The 21615-nt window shown below is 42.0% G+C and overlaps 1 protein-coding gene across 1 annotated transcript in view; it reads left to right on the plus strand.

Annotated features, from left to right (window-relative positions):
- Positions 1-9615: 9615 nt before the first annotated feature.
- CLDN10 (claudin 10) overlaps positions 9616-21615 on the plus strand; it is a 53889-nt gene continuing 41889 nt past the window's right edge. The window contains exon 1 of the mRNA XM_033051425.2: positions 9616-9829. Coding sequence (XP_032907316.1) covers positions 9616-9829 — 214 coding nt within the window. The remainder of the gene's footprint in view (positions 9830-21615) is intronic.

Consider the following 21615-nt stretch of genomic DNA (forward strand, 5'->3'; position numbering starts at 1 on the left):
AAAATATTTAATGCAAGAGACTGAGAGAACTTAATGCATTTAGATTATGAAAACCATCATCGAGGGCATACACTGACTCCAGTATAAAATTATTTCATGGAACTCCCCAGGATGGGAGGGATCTCAAAATATCATCTCATCCAACCTGGCTCATTTCCAGAGTAGCCATTATGAAAAGACTGTTTAATGAAACAAAAGAAGAGACACTGAATGATGAAGACACATTCAAGATATTGAGCAAATTTTGCCCTTGGAGCAAACTCAGAAACACATTCCTGGCTACATCTTCACCCATTAAATCAGAAGCAAATGCCTCCTCCAAAGAGAGAGTTTAGACATACTAAAAAAAGGTGAAATTGTTGAAATCTAACCCATGTTGAGACGTACAGAAAGATGTAAATATGTTAAGGGTTCTTTCTTCCCTTAAGATGCTGCAATATCAAGAGCTAGTAGTCTATATGAGAGGCAGATAGTAAGTGATGAGCAAGATGCAGCATTGTGATTGATTCCCTTTCTCTTCAGTGCTTGCCCTGCTATGAACAGAGAGCTGAGAAGGCTTACATCCTACTGAACAGCTTCCTGCCTACCCTGAAACTGCATTCATCTGCTGGGTTTTACAAGACAGAAACTGGACTTAGCCTATGGCAGGCTGTAATCATGCTTTATCAGCTCCTGATAATTTTGGAAGATGTTCATGTGGTTAGCAGTTCTCAGTCAGGTGTGTGTCATGGCTGATGGACTGCCTGAACCTGCTTTTTATTAGTAGTAAGGGCTGGATTTAGGAAAAGGGCTGTAGCTGCTGGGCCTAAGTCTAACTGCGTGGTAAGCTGGGAAAACACTAGAAAACAAAGAGCCCCTCCTTTAGCTCCTCACATGTGCTTTCCACCTGGTCCATTTGGAAATGTGAGACAGATCTCTGTAGTCACCTCAATGCTGGTGGAAAACAAGATGGTGGTGTCTTAATTGGCTAAAACATTCAGAAACATTTCAGAACAATACAGTCCTTCTCCAGTTTTACAAACCTGGCTGCCTTTCACTTTGACACAACACTGAGAACAGTGTCAACTGCACTGTGTCACACCTTAGTCTAACATGCATTCCTGACAGAGTAAGCAGCATTGTTAGGAGTCAAGAAGGAAAAGTAGAAGATAGAGTCCTTTGCTGCTCTGGAGGAAATGGTCTGATGCAAACATAGCTAGAGCAAGAATGAAATACTTTGCTGTGCTCCCAGAAGCAATAGAAAGAAATTGCAGGAAGAACCTATACCAGTCCTAGTGTCAGGCCGTGGAGGAAGTATGTCGGACATGTCATGGATTTGGGATGTCAGTGGTGACAAGCAAATGTGTTAATGGCCTTATTGAAGGTATTTCTCAGACATAAAACTGCTGAACTCTACTAAATTCTACTTTCAAAATATGAGCAGGTCACAGGAATTGCTGCCTGGATGCGTAGGCAGAGTTCTGTACTTTGTGCATCAGCTTTGAGGGATGCCACCTAGTCTTTGTTGGTACTGAAAATGCTAATGTGAGCAGGAGAGGTTGGCATTGCTCACAGGAACTTGCATAGCATGATCAGCACCTCAGTTGTTTAAGACAGAAGGAGGGGCACATATATGTGCTTACAAGCAGATGCATTTCTACTGCCTTTATGGAAAGAATGACTAGCAGTATAGCAAAAGTCATGAGAACTGCACACTAGCAGATACCCAAAAATGCAGTAATTAAGCAGTATGGGACTTGGGTAGAAGCACCTTCTTGAAGGAAGAGGGGAAATGAATCTGCTGCAGGAGGACAACAATACTTTTTCCTTCTTCCCTAAATCCCATGTGAAATTATAGCTTCCCAGAGGGCTGGTGGAGACCAAGAGAGCTGTGTTTTCCACCGTCGTTATGACACAGGCTAAAGATGTGTTAAGAGTTTTGCAATGGGACTGTGTATTGCAATTTTAAAGAGCTGTATTATCAGATGAAATACTGGGAAGGCACCAAATATTTTCTGGTATACAAAACAGCATTAAGAAAGTAATTCAGTAACTCCTTCTAATTATTAATTTTCATAATATCATTACTTTATGTCACAATATTCTAGGCAGTTTGGATTACTTTGTCACAGTTGGACCTTATCTTCAAACTTTATAACATCCTCTCATATCTATTCTTCATGTCTACTCAATAACATGGCACAGTACTCAGAAAGGGTTATTTGCATGTACTTTTAAATACACTCATTCAAAACTACTAATACAATCAGATGACATGAACTATGCACAGACAGGGTTTGTGATTCCTCAGTCCTGCCATGGTTTCTGCCCTAAATGCCCTGACATTTGGGTAAAGGCTCCCTAGAACATGACTCTTTTGTGTCAGGGCAGGACCTGGCTTCTAGGGCCATCCCACCCCCACATCCAGGAGCAGGGCAGCCAGGGTCACCAGGAGAGCTCCAGTCCTAGGATAGGGACAGGCTGTGGGCTTGGACATTGGCCCATGGGTGCAGATCCGGGTCAGGATCAGCAGAGCCCAGAGGCAGGTGCAGGCTGGGCTGCACCACAGTGGGGTGATTTGTCTTCAGAGCAGCTCCCATGGGTGAGGATGAGCCCTGGCCATGGATGCTGTAGACTTGTACAATCAATAAAGTTGGAAAAGACCTCCAAGATCATCAAGTCAAGACTTGACTGACCACCACATTTGTCAACTAGATCATGACACACGTCCAGGTATTTCTTGAACAACTGCAGGGACAGTGACTCCATCAACTTCCTGGGCAGCCCAATCTAATATTTGCCTACCCTTTCAGATAAGAAGTTCTTTCTGCTGTCCACCCTAAACTCCCCTGGCCCGTTTCCTCTCATACTGCCCGTAGCTACCTGGGAGAAGTAGCTGATACCATCCTGGTTGGAACCTCCTTTCAGGTAGCTATAGAAAGTGATAAGGTCACCTCTTTCCTCCAGGTGACCTTATTACCCCCAGATTCCTCAGCTGCTCTTCTTATGACTTTCTAGAGCCTCGACCAGCTCCACTGCCCTGCAGCACCTCAATGTCCTTCCTGAATTGAGGAGCCCAGTATCTGAGGTGTGGGTTCACTAGTATAGAGCGACAATCATTTCCCTAACCTTGCTGGCCAAACTATTTTTGATGCAGGCCAATATTATGCTGGCCTTCCTGGCCTCCTGGGCTCACTGCTGGCTCAGAAGTGTTCTCACACTTTGCACAGACCTGAGGTCATATACATTGGGTGTGAGGTGCTTTGGCCATGAGTGTTGGCTAGGGGATCCTGAGCAATGTCTGATGGTCTCAGGCCAAACTGGGGGTCCCCATGGAACTATTTCCTGGGTCCATGCATCTCCCTGGCTTGGAGTGGGGTGGGTGATACATATCCATTCCCAGTGGCCAGCCAGCCTGGGTTGATGTTGCTGGGGTGTCAATGTACGGCCCAGGCCAGGCAGTGTGGCCAGGGTGTCAGACCATCCCTGAAGAGCTCCAGGGGCATGGGAGGAGCTGGAGCTGCCCCAGATTAGTTCCTGGCCTGGGTGGAAGTGTTCAGATGTGCTGAAGAGGTCAAGACCAGGGGCCGAGCTGGGGCTCAGGATGGTCGGGGAGCCTCGGGGCAGGCACGCTGCGCTGGGACAGGAAGGGTCAGCAGGGCCCAGGCCCCACAGCCCTGAGCTCATGGCAGCCTGAGCTGGCCAGAGGGCAGCAGGTGCTCCCTGTGGGGGTGGCAGGGCAGCCCTCATCCAGGGAATGGGGCAGCCCCAGGAGCAGCAGTGCCAAGTGTCAGACACAGCCCAGTGATCCAAGGGGTCCAAGGTCAAGCTGGGAAGTCAGGACTACAGGTCAGGGACAGGGTCCAGCTCTGGATCAGTGGCCCATGGCCCAGGACAGCCACTGATTTCACTGCTCCTTGAAATTCCTCTCTAGGTGGTACCCCTTCAGCCCCATGCCTGCTACCCTGCTTGCTTGATTTCTAGCTTGTATGCATCTGGCAGAGACAGCAGGACTTGGTGCTCATCTGGAATGCACCCTTCCTTCTTTCAACACCATCTCATACTTCACTGCCAGTTCTCAGGAACTCTTTTGGTGTTTGTGTAATAGGACCAGCCATATTACCATACAGCTGATCCCTTGCCTGACTGAGAGGTCTCTAAGCATTTGATTTCTTTACAATGCCTGTTGTAAATGCAGGAAGGGAGATGTGCACCATCAGCTGCACTGTTTGTAAGCTTGCCTTAAACCCTGGCAGCCAAATCTCTGGGAAGGGTGGATGTGGATGCACTCAGGGCACTTACACAGGATTTCTCGAGGCTGAGTTCACTTGTATGACAAACTTAAGATTTATTTCAGCATTGTGATGTTTTTCTTCAGTGTTTGTGTGTGTGTGTAGCACTTATATCACAACATTTCTGTTATTTCCCTCTTTCCCAGCCTCCTTTCGTTTATCTGTGTTGCCATCTTTTCACTTGACATCCGTCATCATTCAAAGCATGAACTCTTCTATCCATAGCCCCCTGGAGCTTGTTCATGACTAACACTACAGCTTCCAGTAATGCTATCAGTATACTGTAGCATAGACTTATTCTAATAGAGGCTGGGTTTGATCAGTTCATTCTATAAAAATCATGATCTCTATGTTGAACCTATCTCTTCATCTATAACTGTTTGGAAGTTCTCAGCAAAACACGATGACTTTGAATTTCACCCCAGCTTTCAGCACTGATCAAATACATGATTTGTCGTATCATTCTAACTTCACTGCGTTTTAGCTTTTGCATTTCATATTTTGATGCAGACAAAGTCGTTTTGGCTTTTTGCCACTTACTGCAAGTCCTGGTTGAGTGCCAACAGCAACAGTACACTTAGTGACAGCAAATGTCTTTAATCCAAGTGAGTTTGCTAGTGCCTCGTGTCAACAGCATAAAATAAGGAACATAATGCTCTATCATCCTAAAGTAGCATTTTCAAATTCTCTTATCTTTAATGCCCAGTTAAGGAACACGAAGAGAAAAACAAAGTTAATCCCCTATGTTTTTATCCTCATACCAAACACTGATTGGAATCAGTTGCTCAAAATCCCACACATTTTTAGACAAATATTCAAGAAGTGCTCATATAAATAATGAATGAGTGAGCAGTTTGCCCTTTAAAAAACTAACAGAAAATGCTTTAAAATGCAATAAAGTGTACCTTGTACCTGCATAGGTATTAAATACATACATATATATAATGCATAACTATATATATAGTTATGCATTTACCTAAACACATGTACACCTAGATTGTACAAATTTATTGTAAACCCTGAACTGGTTTATCTCCTGTATCCATATATTTGCAAAGCAATTCTCCTATTGATAAGGGTATGAAGTTTTTCTTCTACAGCAGTACCATAAAATCGGGTAATAGTTTGAGTTTAAAGGGTCCTTTTAAAGACTATCTAGTCCAAATTATCTGCAATGAGCTGGGACATATTCAATTAGAGCAGATTATTAAGAACCATATTGACCCTGAGCTGGAATATTTACAGGAATGAGAATATAAAAACTGTTCTATTAATAATGGGATTATACTCTAGTACATAACACTAGTATAATAACATTAGTATTGTGACTGCAGTGCTCAATAAAAAGCAATACATTTGGGATGAGCATAAGACTGAGTTTTCCTTCTCTTTTCATGTCACCCAGCACTTCATGATAAACAAGTTGAACAGCAAACATCTCAAACTACAACTGCTACCTACCACTATAATGCTGAAACATGTTATCCTTTTGTAATAGTAAACTATGAAATTATCTTTTTCCTCAATTGTCCCTCTTCCACTGATTTCACTGCTCCTTGAAATTCCTCTCTAGGTGGTACCCCTTCAGCCCTATGCCTGCTACCCTGCTTGCTTGATTTCTAGGTTGTATGCATCTGGCAGAGACAACAGGACTTGGTGCTCATCTGGAATGCACCCTTCCTTCTTTCAACACCATCTCGTACTTCACTACCAGTTCTCAGGAACTCTTTTGGTGTTTGTGTAATAGGACCAGCCATATTACCATACAGCTGATCCCTTGCCTGACTGAGATGTCTCTAGGCATTTGATTTCTTTGCAAATACTTTTAAGTTCTTTGACTTCTCCAGAAGTCTTGAGTCACTAATTCTGTCTTTTCAGCTTCTAGTTTTATTACTTCTCCTGATTGTTTAGGCCTCCCATGACTTCCTGGCAGTGCTCAGGATCAATTTGCATGGTCCACCCGCTCTGCATAGAATTTCTTTGGCATAACTCATTATTGATTCCATGTTACCTTAGGTACCTCCATTGCAGAGCTCTCTTTTATCAGGATTGATTTGCACTTGGTTCTTTTTTTTTTTTAATTTTACTTATTTTTCTCCATAACTAATTCAGTTTAGGAAGTGTTTGCTCTAGCTGTGTTTGTCTTCATGAGCGTGAGTGAAATATATGTTGTCAGCAGCCAGATCTGCATTGGGATCTCATCCAATTTGAATTTTACAATAATTGACATAGGCCGAAGCAGAATTCACAAACTGAAAGCTGCAGCTTAGCTGTGTAAACATTCTTGCCCTGCTACAGAGGCATCAACTGTGTTTAAGAGCTGGCACTGGACATTTAAAAAGATATTATCAGCAGTAAAAGAAATATTGCATGTTGCTGGCACAGTGCTCAGTTTAACAGGGACAGCAATATGTCACATAATCAGTTACTGTATTTGTGAAGTTTGGGGGAAATGGTTCAATGAAGATCTGTGGCAAAATATTTTCCCCTTTCCTTTTTCCAACTTCATATTTAAACAGTCCTTAAATTCCTGGCTGTTTTCCAACTTTTGTCTGTTCAGTAACAGAGAAAAAAGTTTTGATATAATGGAAAACAGCATTAACAGGTTAACTTTCAACTTTGCCTTGAACTTCTTAAATGACTGATTAACTTGCTTCCTGACAGTTTACAGAAGAAATGAGGGTTGTAAACAGGACTGCTTACTTCTATCTTATCACTTAAGTATCTGTTTAATTTATTCATCACTCACACACTAACTCTCTAGAAACAATGCAGGGTGAAGTGCTTATGACCATGAATTCCACAGTCATGCACTAGAAAACAATCAAGATAAAGGCCAAGAAACCATTAAGCCATGAAAATGTAGTCTGCAGTTCAAGTGGTGTCTACAGACACTTTCCACTAAAGTAAGCAGCCTTCAGTGTCCCACCAGCACAACAATCCATGAGTTTGTACTGGATGGGACCTTGGTATAAAGTGGTCTAAGAGTGAGAAGGGGAAGAGACAGAAGAGTTTCTATTGCAGTTTATCTAGAAATTGAAATGTAAATAATCTATAAATCTAGATTATTTAGAATAGAAATAAAAAACCCTTCCCAAGATAATAGCACCATAATAGGTTTAAAAGTGCAAGTACTGAGAAGGCACCTCTGCCTTAGATCAAGGTCACTGAGAAACCCTGCCCTGCTGAGCCTGGGTAGCTCCTCACGGGCTGTTTTGGTAAGGCACACTGCTGTGAATAGCGAAAAAGAGCAGTAGGGAGGGATGGGAGAGTGTCTGTATACAGTCATCCTTGTTTTTCCAGACCAATTGAGCAGCTTCTGAATTTGGTGTTTTTTTCAGTTTGGTCAGGTTGTTTTTTTGGTATTGTTTTGGGTTTTTTTGTTTTTTTTTTTTTTTTTTTTTTTGTCAGTGACAGCACTCAGGGAAAGTCCAGAGTATGCCTGAATTTAGCATCAAATGTAAAACATGTCTTTGAACTACTCTGAGTGCTCAACCAACATTACTGTCACTCAGAGGGTTTAAAAAAGAAAAAAGATACCTAACGAAATGTCTTCTCAGTATTCTGTGAGAATTAGCATAGTCTTTGACAAACAAAAAAGCAAACCCAAAGCCACCTTTTTGTATGGTAGATATAGAACAAAAAATAATCTCAGCTCTCAGGAATCTGCTTCAAAGCTGGGCCCATTTCTGCATTTTCCTTTATGCCCTTTCAAATTTAATGAAAACGTACATGAAAGATTACATGAAGTTTTACACCTAACACAAGAAAAGTTTTACTATAATATTTAACAGCAATGCCAAATTGCTTCCTTCCTGTGTAATATTGTCCTAAACATTAAAAAAATCTGCTATATTATAATGATGCTCTGTAGCAAACCCACTTTCCATGTCTTTCAAGTTGTCTATGTTAATGAAAAAAATTATATTCACTCTGGATGTGTGGGATGTGAGCCTAGTATTTAGTCTGAAAAGAAATTCCTTCTTGTAGTATAATTTTCTGGTCTATACAATCATCCTTTTGGGTCCTCCTTCTCAGTGCTGAGCCAAAGGCTGGTTAAAGTGGAAGTACCAGAGGATGGTTCAACAGGACAATCTCAGTGAAATTCCTCTTGCTTTTTACATGGAATGTTAATGATGTTTTAGCTTCCTTGTTTAACCCTTATATGAGCTGCGAAAAGTCTACAGGAAAACTCCAATGCCAGTGTTCAGTGTGGCATTTTATCACAGCTAAAGCAGGGAGAATCAACACCAGAAGGACCCAAAGTGAAAAATATAGACCACTGTTATTGTCAAATGTGAAGGTGCACACTCGATATTTAGGGTAATTTCATGTCACCAAATGGCATACACTAGCACCAAAGAGAAAAGGACTTTGTTCCTTCTTTAGGGAGAAGGCCAAAAGTACAAGGAAAGGAAGTTGGAATTTTAAAACAGTGAAGGTCACACATGTCTGCAAAGCTGTGTGCATTGTCCCATGCCAGTAATGATTGCATACTCAGGAATTGATTTAGAGTAGCTGTTTCAGTGTGGTGCTCTCAGTGCCAGCTACTTTAAAGATTACATCTTATTAAGGCAGTTGCATTCTTTGAGGTTACTTTATGGCATGAGGTTGTAGGAGTCCATGGTGGGACAGATGTTTCTGTGTTACGTATTTCATGCAGTGTAAGAGGCAGTATATTTTCTACAATGACCAAGTGAAAAGTCTCAGTGGGGGCTGTGTGAAGCTCATTCTGCTGACTGCTGCAGCTGCATCACTGCTCAGGGACCACTTACTGTTCCTGTTGTTGCTCTAGATTTGCTATTCTACAAATATACCCACTACCTCCTCCAGTTTTACAGCTGCTTGCATGGTGGCTGGTTATGCCTGAATTAATTTCACAGCCTTTCAATGAGTTATTTTTCAAGTGTTGTGTGATCCTCCTAAAATGTGGTAATCCGTTAAATAGAGCTGTACAGTTTGGACTCTGAACCTATTTTGCTAGATGGAATGGTTGTAAGTTTCCAATTAACTAAAAATTAAGCATTAACTGGAATACTTTAATTGAAAAAAAAAAAAGAAAACAATTAATTTTTACAATTAGAAATTAGTAAGTTAGTTCTAGTAATTAGCTCCTATAAAGTTGCACCTTGACTTTCTTTCTAAACATTCGTAATGCCTAGGGCCTTTCTTAATTTACTCAAGCATGACAATTTCTTTCAGCCACATTAACTTTCTGTAGCAAGTGGTACTGAACTTGTTCAAGTGTAATTTGCTTATGTTATGTCTTTTAGCTTACACACGTGACTGAAGTGCTTTTCTCTCCACACAGTGGCATTAGTAAGTCCCTGTTTTACAGAGAAACATGCTGGGAATACAGATTATAGCCTTCATATTTTGCTTCTGTGGGCTGGGAGCTGCTATTGCTGCTACTGCATCAAATGAGTGGAAAGTCACAAGTCGGGCATCATCTGTTATCACTGCAACCTGGGTCTTCCAGGGTCTTTGGATGAACTGTGCTGGCAACGCACTGGGGGCTTTTCACTGCAGACCTCACCTTACTATCTTCAAAGTAGAAGGTAAGGAAGCATAATTTAACTGGAACTTATGGAAAGCCATGTGTATTGCAAGATGTGAGCCTGAGGAGTAAAAGATTATTTTGGCTCATGCAAGAGATTCTGTTTAAAGCATTGTGATGAATATAAGTAAACGATCTTGTAGGCAGAATACCAGAAACAACTTTGTAGGAATGAGATGTATTCCAAGAAAGACGGGGTAAGCTCTACTCTGTGGTTAGTAATATGTGATAAGTACCTGGACATAGTGCCAGTAATACACTGTCACTATCAAACCACTGTTAGCAGAGAAATGGACTAAACTGTCTTACAGCTCTATTTTCCATGCCAAAATGAGCATCGTGCTTGCTGGATGGTGAGAGCGGGAAAGATAGCAAGGTGTGTGACAGCTATCGGTGCTCTTTTTAGTATCTGAAAAAATCAGACAGCAAATAACCACATCCATGAGTATGTGGATCCTGTGCAAATACTCATATACTAGGAATTAAGTGCTAGTGTATATACTTGCTTGTATAACAGGCTAATATATTTATTTTAGAGATAAAAGGTGTGCTGTTTCAGAATGACCATTTTAATGGAAAGTATTGGATTTGTAAGCCATCTATCAGAGTGTAAAAACGAATAGAGGCTTCTTTCCTCATGTCAGAAACAGCTTTTCTCAGAGAACAGGAGATAGCTCCAAGTGTACCATGCAATGTGTTCTGTGTTTCTCCCTATGTGTAAAGCAGTACATGAAGAGGTTTGGTTTTATTTGCTGTTAAGCCTTGTGATAGTAGGCAAAATAGGGTTTTCAGTGAAACTGTGTGCAAGCACTCATGAGGGCCTTGCCAGAAGGATTGCTTTCCCTGGGGTGGACAGCACACAAGCAAGATGGAGTCAGACTAGAGCAGGAAAAAATGCATTAAGACACCAGTATTTTAGGGAGCCAGAAAATAAACCCAGGCTAAAGAGAACCAGCCTCCCAAAGTTTTTATGAGACCAGAAAGAAGCACGATTTTGTTAACATATTAACAGCCAGTGGTTGAATGAAATAGAAAATGTAACATTGTGTGGTTGTTACCATACCTGTATTATTACACAGACAGGACCATAGACTCAAACATATGCGGAAAAATGGAAGCTTGGGGATGTTTCAGGTCCTTACCTTTTTTTGCCTTTCGTGCCTCTGACACATCAGACTATGTGCTGTGACATATAGATCAACTCTTATACATGCAGATGATTTTGAGACAAAACCCAACAACATTTCTCTACATACTTCATTATGCCCTGTTTCAAATCATCACAAATCACCCATGAGAATGTGAATGGGTAAGAAGAGTTTTATTTCTTTTAAAGAATGCCATTCATCAAAAATTACTTAAAAGACACAGAAAGTCATAGATATTTTTGAAAAGTGAATACTGTATTTTGCAAATAACCATTTATGCATTATTTCTGCCAAGATTTAAAGAAAGAAAACTAGCTCTTCTTCTCAGGCATTGTTTAAAGCAATGAAAAGTAACTAGAAAGTACCAAAATTTGCTTTCAGAATAATCAGATGTAATCTATTTGCCACTTTGTATTGTGACTGTTCTTTTCATCACTGGCTGATTGAAATTTGAAAAAACAGAAAATGCATGTTATCCATGCATAGTTTAAATATATACTTAATCATCTGAGTGAGATTTTATATGTTTGTATTTTAGAGGAACATAGACAAGAAATTCACAAATTAAAGTAGCACAATCTTGTTCAAGTAAGAGAGTAACGAGCTGCTGTAATGACATTTAGGAAGTCTAATTTTAACTTGCCAGTGCATGCACCAGCAAAGGGTAATGTTACATGTAGCACAAACTTGGAAAGAGTGAGGTATTCAGTTTGGAAAACCTGCTAAACATAAACTCCTGATAATCCAAGGAAAACAAGAGTTCAACAGGGAAAGGGCTTTGCACTCTCACTCTGCCATGGATTGTAAAACAATAAAATGCTCAGATTTAAGAAGTGATGAACTCTCTTTCCTCAGATCTTCAATATATCATTATAACTTATATACTGAGGGCAGGGAGGGCTGGCAATATAACTTTTCTTCTGCATGTTCATCTTTTTATGGAATCTATTTGCAATTTTTCCTATAGCTGAAGACAACTTACACAAGTTCCTCATTCCATTCCTATCTTTCCACTTTCCTACAGAAAGTACTAGCAGTAACAGCAACAGTATTATGTTAGTGTAGTAATTCACTTCTACTCCAAAGTAGATTCCTTTGATCATTAAAAGGTTAATTGCAAGTTTTGTGAGGATTTTGCAGGGGAGGCTTCTAAATGGGGTCTATTAAGTTTTAAGGGGATTTTTTTCCCCTGTTTTTCACAGCAAGCCCTCCCCTCCCCGAGATTCCAGAGGCCTTTGTCTGAGCAGCATTATCTGCAGTCACAGGCAGTATATATATATTTACCAGAACTGACTTTCAACTCGAGGACTAGTTGTGCTGATAGGAGCATAGGCAGGGCAATGAGAGCTCAGCTTCTGCAGTGCAGCCCAGCTACAGATGTTGAGGGGTTCGTGTTTCTGGCAGTCTGGGTTAACAGGGCCACACTGCTAACAGTGTCCAAAGCTAGCTGCGCTGTTGCCAAATGTACACGTGCACATGTCCAGCCGTGGTGTGCTCTGCTGCAGTGACTGAAACATTCAGGAGAAAGATCTCAGAGGGAAATCTTGAATAGTAATAGCATTGTAGCTGCAGTCATTTAAGGCAATGTTTGCGGGAAGAAGCAGTATCTTTTATTAAATCAACTGCTTTGGGAGAAGTATGCAACAAAGTAATTAATCAGATCTGACACAAATACAACAAGCTTCAAGCTAAATATTATCTGGGAACATTGTCTCTTCTGTTAACTTGGTTATGATTATCAGAGCATCAGATACACCTATGGAAATTGCATGACTAAAACCAAGAGACCATACTCACAAGCATAAACTCACACAGTCAGTATACGCCAGAAATTAAAACTAGCAGTGAGACAACATTTTTTCAAAGAGACCAACTTTTGATAAACCACTCAGTCTTTATCAGCAAGAAAGATACATAGACAGCCTTCAAAGCATGAGCCTGAGAACTGAAGCTCTGGAGTTGTGAAGTCCAGAAAGTTACTGAATTTTTATGGCAGTTTCCACCCAGCCTGCCTCCTTCTAGCTCCCCAGTGCTCCACAAGCAGTAGTTAATCTCTTTTGTCATTATTCTTATACATATAATTCTGAATTCTTACAATGACATAATTACCCAGATTTGACAAGAACTGTCTTATAGCTATCAAGCATGGCTTAGACATTTTATTTAGGTATTTTGACTTGGTGATGTTACAGAGAGCTGTTTCATTCACATAAAATACAGAATTGTAACTAGCCAACTGAGCTGTATCTACATCTGTTTTCTATGGCATTTCCTTAGTCTGTCAGGACGGCTACCAGGCTTCTTCAAACAATTTAGCATTTTGCATGCCTTGCCTACAGCACTGCTTCATGGTTCCTGTTCTGGCTTTCCATACCATGAATTCAGGTAGGTGAACAAGAAACTAGGAGAAATCTGCTTCCTCAAACCTTTGCTGTTTTGAGCCTCAGATCTCCTGCTGGCATCTTGTCATTGCCTGTTTTGGCAGAGCCTGATGGGGCAAATAGTGCTCTCCTGATGATGGCCAGTATGGAGCAGGCAATGCCCAGCTGTTCTGAGTGACAGCAGCAAACTGATTCAGAGCTGCCTTTTCATGTTATTCATTCATGATAGTCACTGCCATGCAGATAAGCAGCAGAAGGAAGCTGATGCAAGACAAGTGCTATTGCAGCACCTGTACCTTGCAGCAGCCTTGCGTGGTCAAACACCATGTGCATTCATCAGGGTTCGGAGAGCAATTCTAGCTGGGCTTCAGGGTGACACTAGCAACTTTCCCAGACAATTCAACCTCTAGAGCAAGAAAGCACTGAGAAGATGAGTGTCCCTTACTTGACAGAAACACTGCCAGGAAAAGCACACTATGCATTTGTTTGGTACGAGTCGACAAGCCAGATATATACACGCGGCAGCCAAGGCCAGGCTTCTCCTCAGCCTTAGAGGAGGGCTTTTAGTGCTCAATCCCCGAGCAGCCAACCCCCCGGCTTTAGAGCCATCCTGAGCGGGCTGCAGGGGGCCGGGCAGTGTGGGTGCCGGGACACAGCCTGTGTGAGTGCCGGGACACAGCCTGTGCTCGTGCCCGCGCTGTTTGGCGGTGCCCGCGCCGTGCCCGCGCCCCCCGCTGCCGCTGCCGCCCGCGGGGCCGGGGGAGGCGGGCGCGCTCCCCTCTCCATGGTGCTGCAGGAGCGGCCCCGCCGAGCCCGGGCACAGCCCCCTGCACCGAGCCTGCAGAGCGGCGTGCCTCGTCTGGCCTCCCCCGGGAGAGGTTTAACTGTGCCCACAGCCCGCGCAAGCAGCAGCTGTGTGCGCTTTTGGGGGATCGCAAGGGAGCGGCTCGGCTGACATTGGCTTCAGCTCTTATCAGGCGGGGAGAAATCCACCGGGACGGCTTTCTTCTGGCTGATGGTCAGCCCCTGGGGACTGTGCCTGAGGATCCTCCGCGTTGTCAAAGGGACAGAGTCACGGGGGTCGTGGTTTAACCCCAGCTGGTAAGCGCGCAGCTGGTCACTCACTCCCCAGACACGTTCAGTGGGATGGGGAAGAGAATCAGGAAAAGGTAACGCCCGTAGGCTGAGGTAATAACAATTTAATAACTGAAGTAAAACAAAATATAAGGAAAACAATAACAATGAGAATAATAATAGGAAAAAGAGAAAGAGGAATAAACACCAAGACAAAGAAGTGATGCAGACTGTAAGCTCTCACCACCCACTGACCGATGCCCAGCTCATCTCTTGAGCAGCAAGCAGTCCATGCACAGGCAATGCCCTCCAGTTTATATGCTGAACATGATAGTCTGTGGTATGGAATGTCCCTTTGGCTATTTTGGATCAGCTCTGTTTTCTCACAGCTTCTTATGCACTTCCTCACTGGCAAAGCATGGGAAACAGAAAAATCCTTGACTTAGGAAAAACACTACTTAGCCACTACTGAAGCATCAGGGGTTATCAACATTATTTTCATTCTGAATACAGAACACAGCACAGTACAAGCTACTGGGAAAAAAGGTAACTCTACCCCAGCCAAAACTAGATGCAATATTAAGGTCAGAGGGTAACTGACTGAAGAACTTTCCTGCAACAAGCAAATCCTCCTAGGAAAGGTGCAAACTGAAGGGAGGCATGATTGATCCATGTTTGTTAGGCTGAGCCACCCCTCTGTTAAGCTTTTCTGCTCAATGAGTACAGCATCCATTTGGTGACTTAGAAAAACCCAGGTGAAAACAGCACTGGCTAAGTTGTGTCAATATGAAAGGAAATATACACTAGGATCAATAGGTCAAATTTGGGAAAGGTGACCATGAAACACAGACAGAATTCCTCTCAGGCTTTTATTAATGGCTTAATTCCATGGCTTAATTTCTTAAAGTACTCTCCATTTTTCAGCAGGCAGAAGGATCAACATTTGGACCCATGGAAATGCTGATTTCAGCATGGGGTCTTTTGTATATGCATGGGAATAAGATGTCAGATCTTGGTAATAAAAAGTTCTACACTCTCACAGTTTGCATCTCCTTTGGGGCAAGGAGATTGCAAGCTCATGGCCTCTCTTCTGACATTACATGACTGAGTCGACTCTTCACTCAGACAATACAACCTGAAACACATTTGGTTCCTACAGGAGCCTGGTAATGCACTAGAAGCCATGAAACATCATGACTCTATACATTTGCTATATAGCAAATACTTCTGGAATCTCTTATATTGCACATCATTGCCCCCACACCAACAATTGATGAATAAAGTAAATTAAAGAGTTCAGCCTAGGTAGCAGATAGTCAGAGACATACCATGCCTTATTATTAGGCTGGTTTCAAGTTAGAAAAGAAATTGATTCATATGCAGCACAGCCATTCACAAAGTAGCCTCTGGCAGAACAGATATGAACTGAAGGAGGTGGCTAACTCCCATGTATCCAAAACATTTTTCCCCCAGGGAGCTCTAGCAGCAGCTTTGCAGTTGATACAGAGCAAAATCCAGGGTTTTCAATGGGATGGTAAGTTTCAGAGGAAACCCCCCAGAGGCAAAATAACCCTGTGAAACCTGGATTTGTGGATCTCAGAGCTCAAAGATTTTGAAGTGGTTTTCAAGGATTCATGCTGCTGAATATTGTGTTCTGTTTGAGCTCTTTGCTACCAAGATTTTAATCTATATGGTCTGAAAATCCATGGATCTAAACCACAATGAATCACTATTTACTGTTGCTTACTATGCAGGCTGTCTGGCTCTGACCAATTACTTGAACCAGAGTATTCCAGAGCTGTGGGCAGACTGGAAAGAGATATGCCTACTGGAGAATCTGCAGCCAGAAAGATATTGAAAGGGAGTCCAAGAACTGCAGGACTAGACTGCACAGGGCCAGTTGGAAAACACTGAGGGTGGAGCCTTCAGAGACTGCTGCCAGTTTTGGAGAAGGTGATGGTAGATTAAAAAGGACAGATTCTGCTTTAAAATCTTCAGAGTTACAGGAAAATACAAGACCTTGCAGACCAGTTCTGCTTCTTAGCTCATTTACACCTGGAGATTTTACAGGCATCTTTGCAATCCTCTTTTTGTGCTCTTCTGTCTTCTCACTGGACAAGGACAGAGGTTACAGTGCTGGGATTTTTTCCTCACTTTCGTCTAGATCTGGTATCTAGGCAAGAGTAATGTTGCTTTTCTTCTCTTCACTCATTTTTACATATTTTTACCACCCAGAGTGGTATTCATTTGAAGAAAATCACCTGAGGAAACCTGAAAGGTAGAAAGTTCTGCTATTTGTTAGTGTGGTACAGCTGGTGCAAGGACAGGAATGCAGAGCTTGTTATTGGGGCATTAATAACAAAGCTCTTTCATCTTCTAATACTCACATCAGTATAGATTGTTATCTCCACTTTGCTTTTAGCTGTCTTTGATTACTGCTACATAGCAGCAGAGACTGTACTGCAAAATGAATTGGACTCAGCAGTAATTGGTATGCAGCCAATGTCTTAAAATATCTCTGTTCAAACAGGTTTTGTATCTTGGTCTGCCTTGTGAGCACTGAGGTGGGTGAGGGGAGCTTCCCCCTGGCATATATTGAGGAGCCAAAGGCCAATGTACCTCTTATCTATTTAGCAGTCATGCTACAACTAGAGCTTCATTCAAAGTTCAGAGGTACAATCCACTTCATTTTCAGAAGTCTCTGCAGCAGGAGGGGAAAGGGGACCTGGCAAAGCCAGCTGTGACAGGCAGAGGGGAAGAGAAGGAGACTGAAGTGCTGAATTTGTAAATCACTAAAGCTGATGATTTTGAAATTCACACTGCTGAGATTTAAGCTCTTAAATATTTATTTTTTCCATCATGGAGCAGTGCAAGGCAGAGGAGAGAAGCTAAGCAAACACCTTGAGAATGAGTATGAAGAAATGTAGGGGGAAAATATATGCACATAAAAATCTCTCCTGCAGTTATTACATGGAGTTGCCTAGGCAAGTAAGAGTCACATGTACATTGGTAGAGAAAGCAAATCACTCCACAGTCAGTAGGGATATTAAATCCCCTAATGGACTTGTTACCCTGTCTCTCATAGTACTTACACATAGTTTTGCAATGTAAAGCAAAATGCCAGATGAACACAGCCATTTTATTAGAGACATGCACATGGGGATTCCTCCCCAAACCCCACATGCATCCAGTCCTACAGTGTCCGGTTATCCTTATAAGCCTTCCCTGGAGTGGATGCCATGGGACTCTCTGCTGGTTTACAGTCTGGTCAATGTATTCCCTCTGGTTTTTCATTGATTCAAATTAAATCAAATGCTTGGAGCAGAAGTGCTGCCAGGGGTAGCTCAGGAATTCAAAACCCCACTTTTACAGAGTGCTGGATTCAGTCCTGGTGCCAGCACTGTGATGGTTGTGCCCAGTAGATTCCCATTATCTATCCAACCTTCTCTCTACAGATGCCATTGAAGCCTGGGTCTCCTGTATGACTTTCCTCTTCAGGGATGTATTTCCTAAAACAGGAGAGAACATATCACCTCAGATTTCTGTGCCTTAATGTAGGACATTCTTAAGTGCCAGAGCACTTCTCAGTTGCTGAATGGAAAGTATTTATATTTGCAATTTGGCAAAGCATATGTTGAAATTCAGGTACGTGCAAAGTCCCCTGAGAACATTTCATTCATATCTCCCCTTAAATAGCTTGTGCTGGTTGCCCAGACATTTGCCACTCACATTTCTAAAAAATTATCTGAAACACTTAAAAAGGCAGACCCAAGTCTACTGGCACATTCATTGGAAAATTATGTTTCTTTTTTACTGTTAACTTTTTTAAAGAAAATGTGTGTTAATCTGGAGGTAATTAACCAAGCTCTAGTAAAACACCTCCTGAGGATTTACCTGCATAAAGGCAGAATTTTTAAACTGCACATCCTGAGCTAATATATGTTGCAATATTGAATAGTTTTCCGTAACCAAGGCTTCCATGTGGTAGATTTTAAAACTGTACATCATGAACTGGATATGTCATTAATATTATTTTATAAGATTATTTTAGGTTAGACAACAAATTTTTACTTCTAGTCCACCCCCAGAAGTGAATCATACAGACTCTACTGGTGTTTGAAAGAGTATAATTGCATAACCTGACAGTCAAAATGAGAAGCAAAACTAAATACCTGAAGATTCATATGCTCTCATAATAATATATGCTGGTTTTCTACCAGATCTGCTCTAACAATTTTTATAGTTGTCATTACTTTTGTATCCAGCTAAGATGTGAGGCTACTCTTTTGCACATACCAGTCAGAAACAAAGATGTGTCTAGGGCTTATATTCAGGGCAGTGCACACTGAATCATACTTCCAAAGGAAACGAGAGTTCTGAAGTTCTAAATTTCCTCTGTAGATGGAAATCTGCCAAAATCTTATGTTGTTTGGAGACTGCCTTTTCCTTCTTCACAAATGAGTTTCTAAACAATAACACAGAAGGTCACGTAAAAGCCTTTCTGTTGATATTTCATCCTGTAAGCAGCAAAAGCAGAAACCAAACCCCAGTCAGTAAGAAACAGTGAAAGTGACTCCCTGTCCCTGTTTATTGGGCCACCAGGAGAACAGGACTCTTGGGATATATAAACAACTTCTCCATTGCAAGCTCACCACATGCCCAAGCTGCTGCCCCAGGCTGGCATCCCATGCCAGCAAACATCACACCACATACAGGGGCCTGAGTCAGCCACCTTTTGGTAATAACAGAAATAGTTACCCCAGAAAGTGGGGAGAATAGGTAATTTAATTAACTAAATAACCATTAATAGCATCTGGCTTTTCCATATAATAATTTAAATGGAAATGTTCCACCTAACAAAGCAGATGATAAACTATATTCCAGCAAAATTATTGCAGTAGACAACTTTAATTTACACCACCTTTCAACATCCTCATGCCACACATAACTTTGTTTTACCCAGTGACTGTTGCAAAACCTCCAATGTTGTCCCTAGAAACTCAGTTCTTTGCAGAAATGCAGCATTTTTGCAAGTGTCAGTGCCTCTTGTTCCTCAAGGCTCTGATTCCCTTACAGCATTCCTGCACTGCCATAGCCATACTTTGGCCTGGGCTCCACTGGGGGTGCAGACACCCCCAACTCCTGGCTCAGATAATCCTTCAGAGCAGGAAAGCTCCCCTGCCCTGGCTGATGGTGGTGGCTGCGCCAACCTGCCAGGGGGACGTGGGCAGTCCTTCCCCTCTCTGCCCTCGGCATGCACAGAGCAGAACACTCTGTGTGCTAACAGAAAAAAGCCAACATTTCCAGCCAAGGTACTTCACTCAAGTCTGTTTGTCAAGTGGCTTCACTACTTTCTTTGGTTAAGGTTAAGAGAAATGTTGTTTTTCAAAGGAGAAAACAAGTGGAGGTGTTTTCCCCCCTCACCCTTCCTGTCTACAAATTCAGGCATCTCTGGCCTGCAGTTCCTTATAAACAAATGATAGAGCTTTTGTGGACCCTGTTGATAAGAGGTACTCCCCACCACTCCACATCCCACCATTTATTATTATTTCTATGCATGCAATAATATGCAAATCCCTAAGTGCTTCCTAAGCACTGCTTGTGCTGCAGTGTGGAGATGGCTCTGGTTACTGAGGCCTAAGGGCAAGCTCAAGGCAGCCTAGGACATGACAGGTTGTCAGGGCCAGCTGATAAGAATGCTCCTCACCTCTCAGCAAACTGTGTGTGTGCAAGTCTCGGTTACAACCAGGTGAAAGGAGAGTCAGGGAGGTAGGAATGGCTTTCTCCTGGAAACAGCTTGCAAGGAGATAAAACACCTGCAGAAGGAAAGCGAGTCTGGTATATAACAGCTGGATTGTGGGGTGGGAAGAGAACTCCTGAAAAATTCTGGGGACTACAGCCATCCAAAACACATCAGATTATTAGGAAAGCAGAAAATGAGCTGGCAAGGTGCCAAGGTTGGTCTAATGGTGACAATTTGGCCACCACTTTTAGTACAAGAGGGACTGAACCCAAGTTCTCAATTTCAGCAAAATCTACCTGTTCAGTTAGGAGAAATTAGATTATTTCCAAAAATTTTTAGACTTGTAAGCTACAAAATGAGTGAGAACTCTTATCTAAGGTGCTTGCAACCACCTGTTCTTTACAGTTTCGAACCTGTATCTAGCAACAGAAATCCATGTTATGTCCCCTTGCATACACACTCACAGAACATGGTTATAGTTCCTAATACTGAAGGGAAAGCACTGCTGAACAAGGGACAGGAACTAGGAAGCAAAGAAATGTATTTAAGACCTACAAGACTCCTGAGAAGATCTTTAAAAAAAGAAGGAATGATGAGGAAAAGTTTGCTCCCTACCAAGATTTATTTCTATTATGCATGAGTCATTCAAAATGGTTTTAAAGCCAGAGATTTTTTTCACTGGCTTGCTCACTTTTCTCAGTAAGTGAAAGAAATAACATGACTTCGGGGCCTGAAGTTCACTGAGTTATATCTGCTTTCACTCAATTCTACCAACAGCAATATTTTTGAAACGGATTTCTTTCTTTTTGTTTTCCTTTTCTCTCAACATCCCTGCAGCCTAACTGTCTCCTTTATGCCACTATCAGAGACAGGATCATAATTTAGGTCAGTGCTATGTCTGACCTGGTAGTTGCTTAGGTAATCTTAAATTTTTAAAATCTATCCTCTCCTTTGCCTCAAAACATCTACCTTCTCCCTTCTAAATAGCGTACTGGAAACGCAGCAGAACAAGAATTCCCTCAAGTTTCTGGTCAGCTGTGGGGACTGTGTAGATGGACTAGCAGGGATCAATCCAATACCCAAGATCCTCTCCATTGAAATCTGTTAATATATATAGATTGTACAGTTTTGCAAAAGAAAAAACAAACAATGAGCCTTTTTTAAAATTCGTTTGTCTGTAAGATGTGAGATGGCTTCTGTTTGGTCCAAGCAAAGCCTCTGCTGCTGTTGTGTGTCCACTTTGGGTACTACACTTGAAACATGATGCGGAAGACTTGGAAAGGGCACACAGATAAAAGCAACTAGAATCCCTCAAGTTTATGAAACATTCTCTTGAGGAAAGACTGGGAGAGTTGAGACTGTTTAATCTAAAGAGTAGACAAACTGTAGGCACAGAGATAGTTTTCAAGTATGTAATAAGTGGCTGAAAACAGGAAGAGTA

Source organism: Catharus ustulatus, chromosome 2 (genome assembly GCF_009819885.2).
Source record: "Catharus ustulatus isolate bCatUst1 chromosome 2, bCatUst1.pri.v2, whole genome shotgun sequence".
NCBI lineage: Eukaryota > Metazoa > Chordata > Aves > Passeriformes > Turdidae > Catharus > Catharus ustulatus.